At 38.1% G+C, this 3,618-nt stretch overlaps 1 protein-coding gene across 1 annotated transcript in view; it reads left to right on the top strand.

Annotated features, from left to right (window-relative positions):
• Nucleotides 1-3,618, top strand: part of LOC104714868 (ATP-dependent DNA helicase homolog RECG, chloroplastic) — a 12,111-nt gene that overhangs the window by 2,249 nt on the left and 6,244 nt on the right. The window contains exons 5-17 of the mRNA XM_010432340.2: nt 45-111; nt 203-315; nt 516-750; nt 984-1,147; nt 1,386-1,467; nt 1,587-1,676; nt 1,775-2,008; nt 2,185-2,256; nt 2,400-2,552; nt 2,632-2,775; nt 2,960-3,118; nt 3,227-3,310; nt 3,446-3,611. Of these exons, the coding sequence (XP_010430642.1) occupies nt 45-111; nt 203-315; nt 516-750; nt 984-1,147; nt 1,386-1,467; nt 1,587-1,676; nt 1,775-2,008; nt 2,185-2,256; nt 2,400-2,552; nt 2,632-2,775; nt 2,960-3,118; nt 3,227-3,310; nt 3,446-3,611 (1,763 nt within the window). The remainder of the gene's footprint in view (nt 1-44; nt 112-202; nt 316-515; nt 751-983; nt 1,148-1,385; nt 1,468-1,586; nt 1,677-1,774; nt 2,009-2,184; nt 2,257-2,399; nt 2,553-2,631; nt 2,776-2,959; nt 3,119-3,226; nt 3,311-3,445; nt 3,612-3,618) is intronic.

Genomic DNA, 3,618 nt, shown 5'->3' with positions numbered 1-3,618 from the left:
ACAACATCTGATGATTCTGCCGCTCAGCTATTCCTTGGTACCAGTATAGGATCTATGCCTGGGTTAAGTAAGAGGCACAGTAATCAGCTAGATACCTGCGGCTTTCACACGGTAGGCATTTGAAAATTTTGAATACAAAGAAATAACGTAATTCTCTTGATGGAAGTCTTAAACCGAGTTTTCAAACTCTCTATCAATGCAGATGAAGAAGCTATTGCATCATTTTCCTCGAACCTATGCAGATTTGCAGAATGCACAGGTTGATATTGAGGATGGACAGTACTTGATATTTGTTGGCAAAGTCTTGTCTTCCAAGTGAGTATCTCTTTCTGAAATCATTCTAAAATTTTATCTCAAACGTACAAAAAGAAATCTTCTCTATATTACCACTGGTTTTCTGATGATAATTTCTCAAATTAGCAACTTCATGTATTGCCTATGCCTTTTTTTTGTGTTGAGCCGCATCTACACGTTTTTGAAATTCAAATTTGACTTCTGTGCGGTTCAATGTGCAGGGGAGTTAGAGCTAGCTCTTCATTTTCATTTCTCGAGGTTATTGTCAGCTGTGAAATCTCAGACAGGGACAGAACTCCGGAGAATCTGAGTTGTAATGATGAAGACAAAGCAAGAAAATCAATTTTTTTGCATCTGAAGAAGTTTTTTAGGGGGACTCGCTTTACCTGGCAACCCTTTCTTAATGCTATTCAAGAGAAACATAAAGTCGGGGACCTTGTATGCGTTAGTGGGAAGGTAATTTCGGTTCTTCCCTCAAAGTTTTCATGTATTTCTATCTCTTGCTTAGGTAGTTTACTTGTTCGCATCAGACTGCCTCATTAGTATTTCACTCTTTTTTCGAATACAAATTTTAAAGCTTGGACTTATTTTAGCACGATAAAAGATCTTTAAAGCATCAGATTTACGTACGAAAGTTTTTGGCAACTGTACTGATTCAAGAATCTGTTGATAATCTCTTCTACATCTAGGTAAAGTCATTACGTGCAGACAATCATTTTGAAATGAGGGAATACAATATTGATGTTCTCAAAGATGACGAAGAGTCATCTCTTCGAGCCCAGGGGAGACCATATCCTATATACCCTTCAAAAGGAGGGTTGAACCCAAAGTTCCTTAGCGATGTCATCTCCAGGTTTTGTTTCATTATCTAAAATTGAAAAGTCATTGAGACAGCAGTTCTGAAATGCCATTATCAGGGAATTGTTGAAATTTTGAGTAATAGCCTCACCTTAAACCTGATTGAGTGTTTCAAGACTGGCCTGAGTATAAGAATTGTTCTTCATATGTCATAAAATTACCAACTTCATAATTAGATATATCGATGATTAGTCCGCTTTTTTATCACACCTCACCCACTTTTTCTCTCTTAGGGCTCTGCGGATCCTTCCCGCCAATATGGATCCAATTCCTAAGGAAATCACTACAATTTTTGGCCTACCATCTCTTAATGATGTAAGTCTTGCTTCTTTGTTGAAGCATTGCTCTTTGATTAACTTCTTCTTTAATCGGCAGCAAAATAATATGTCCTCAATTGCTTATCATCCCAAGTTTTTCCCTTGCTGTTAATGTAGGCGTACGTTGGTATTCACGAGCCCAAGACTTTAGATGAGGCTGATTTAGCTCGCAAAAGGCTTATATTCGACGAGTTCTTTTACCTACAGGTAGTTAGCGACTTGAATTGTCTTCTCAGAAGCAGAATTCTTTTTCTTAATCTGTTAGTGAAAATGTAAGTAGTCTGCTGAATTTTGTTTTCATACAGTTAGCACGCTTGTACCAAATGCTACAAGGCCTTGGCACAAAAATAGAGAAAGATGTATTGCTGGAAAAGTTTAGAAAGCCAGTGCTTAATTCCGTTTATATTGAAGAATGGTCCACTCTCACCAAGAGTTTTCTGAAGGCTCTACCATATTCCCTTACTCCTAGCCAACTAAGTGCTGTCTCAGAAATTATATGGGATCTAAAGCGCCCGGTTCCAATGAATCGGCTGCTGCAGGTACCTTTGTCAGCTGATCTGGCTGGTGTTTCTTTTTTTCTCGGTTATAGTTTAGTTCCTTTTTTTGTAGGCTTATTAGCCAATCTTACCAGACTATCAGAATCAGATTTAACTGTTGTGTCTCATTTGTTTATTTTTAACCAAAAGTGTTTTAATAGATCTGGTTTATCTTTTAGGGTGATGTTGGATGTGGCAAAACAGTTGTCGCTTTCTTAGCGTGCATGGAGGTCATAGGATCTGGTTACCAGGTTGGTTGATTAAATTTATCTACGACCTTCTGAAATTTCACCATGTGTAGTTAATTTCTCAATAAATCTTCTGATATACGTCATTGACTCATTCCTTGTATGTAGTTGAATTTGTAATTTGAGTTACCTTTTCTCATATGTAGGCAGCTTTCATGGCTCCCACAGAATTACTTGCCATCCAGCATTATGAACAGTGCCGTGATCTATTAGAGAATATGGAGGGAATAACATCAAAGCCAACAATTGGGTTGCTCACAGGTTCAACTCCGGCAAAGCAGTCACGTATGATCCGGCAGGCAAGTCATGCAGTTAATATGTCTTTTTAAATCATAGTACAATAAGTTTGCATTCCTTATAGCTTACAACTGATGACAGGATCTTCAAAGTGGAGCTATATCGTTTATAATTGGAACTCACAGTCTGATAGCTGAAAAGATAGAGTACTCTGCATTACGTATTGCCGTAGTTGACGAGCAGCAACGGTTTGGTGTAATCCAGAGAGGAAAGTTTAACAGCAAGGTCAGGTTCCTAAAATATTTTTGATCTATCGGATAATTGCGTTATTCACTCTAGTTGAAGTAATGATTCATGGTGATTTATTTGATTGGTGACCTGAAATGAATTGCTCTTGTACTTTCATTCTTCTTATCGATGTAAGCATATAATTCGTTAACTGAAGTGTATTGTAATGTGACTTCTGCAGTTATATGGGACATCTATGATATCAAAAAGTGACTCATCTGACTCTGATGATACTTCCAAAACCGATCTCAGTATGGCTCCTCATGTTCTTGCCATGTCAGCCACCCCTATCCCGAGATCACTTGCCTTAGCTTTGTACGGAGATATTTCTTTGACCCAAGTATGTAACTTGTTTCCATTTTAATTCAGCAGGTAGAAGAAACACACTTGTGCCATATGTTAAATGTCTATAAGCATTTTAAATGAGTGCAACTCTCTGTTTCTTCAGATTACTGGTATGCCACTTGGAAGAATACCAGTTGAGACGCACATTTTCGAGGGAAATGAGAGTGGCATCAAGGAAGTCTACTCAGTAATGCCTATGACAATAACTACAATTATTTTCTTGACTCTCTCATCATAGAAACAATAAATTCAAGACAATGCTTTTGATTTTTAAAATTGCAACAGTGGATGATATCTAAACATGTCATATATCCATTGACAGATGATGCTGGAAGACCTGAAGTCTGGAGGGAGAGTGTACCTTGTGTACCCTGTTATTGATCAATCAGAGCAACTGCCACAGCTCCGTGCTGCCTCTGCGGAGCTCGAAATAATAACCAAAAAATTTCCAACGTACAACTGCGGACTGTTACACGGAAGGATGAAGAGTGACAG

The sequence above is a fragment of the Camelina sativa genome, chromosome 9 (genome assembly GCF_000633955.1).
Source record: "Camelina sativa cultivar DH55 chromosome 9, Cs, whole genome shotgun sequence".
Classification (NCBI taxonomy): domain Eukaryota; kingdom Viridiplantae; phylum Streptophyta; class Magnoliopsida; order Brassicales; family Brassicaceae; genus Camelina; species Camelina sativa.
The sequence above is the reverse complement of the archived record's forward strand: the minus strand, read 5'-3'. Positions and strand labels throughout refer to the sequence as shown.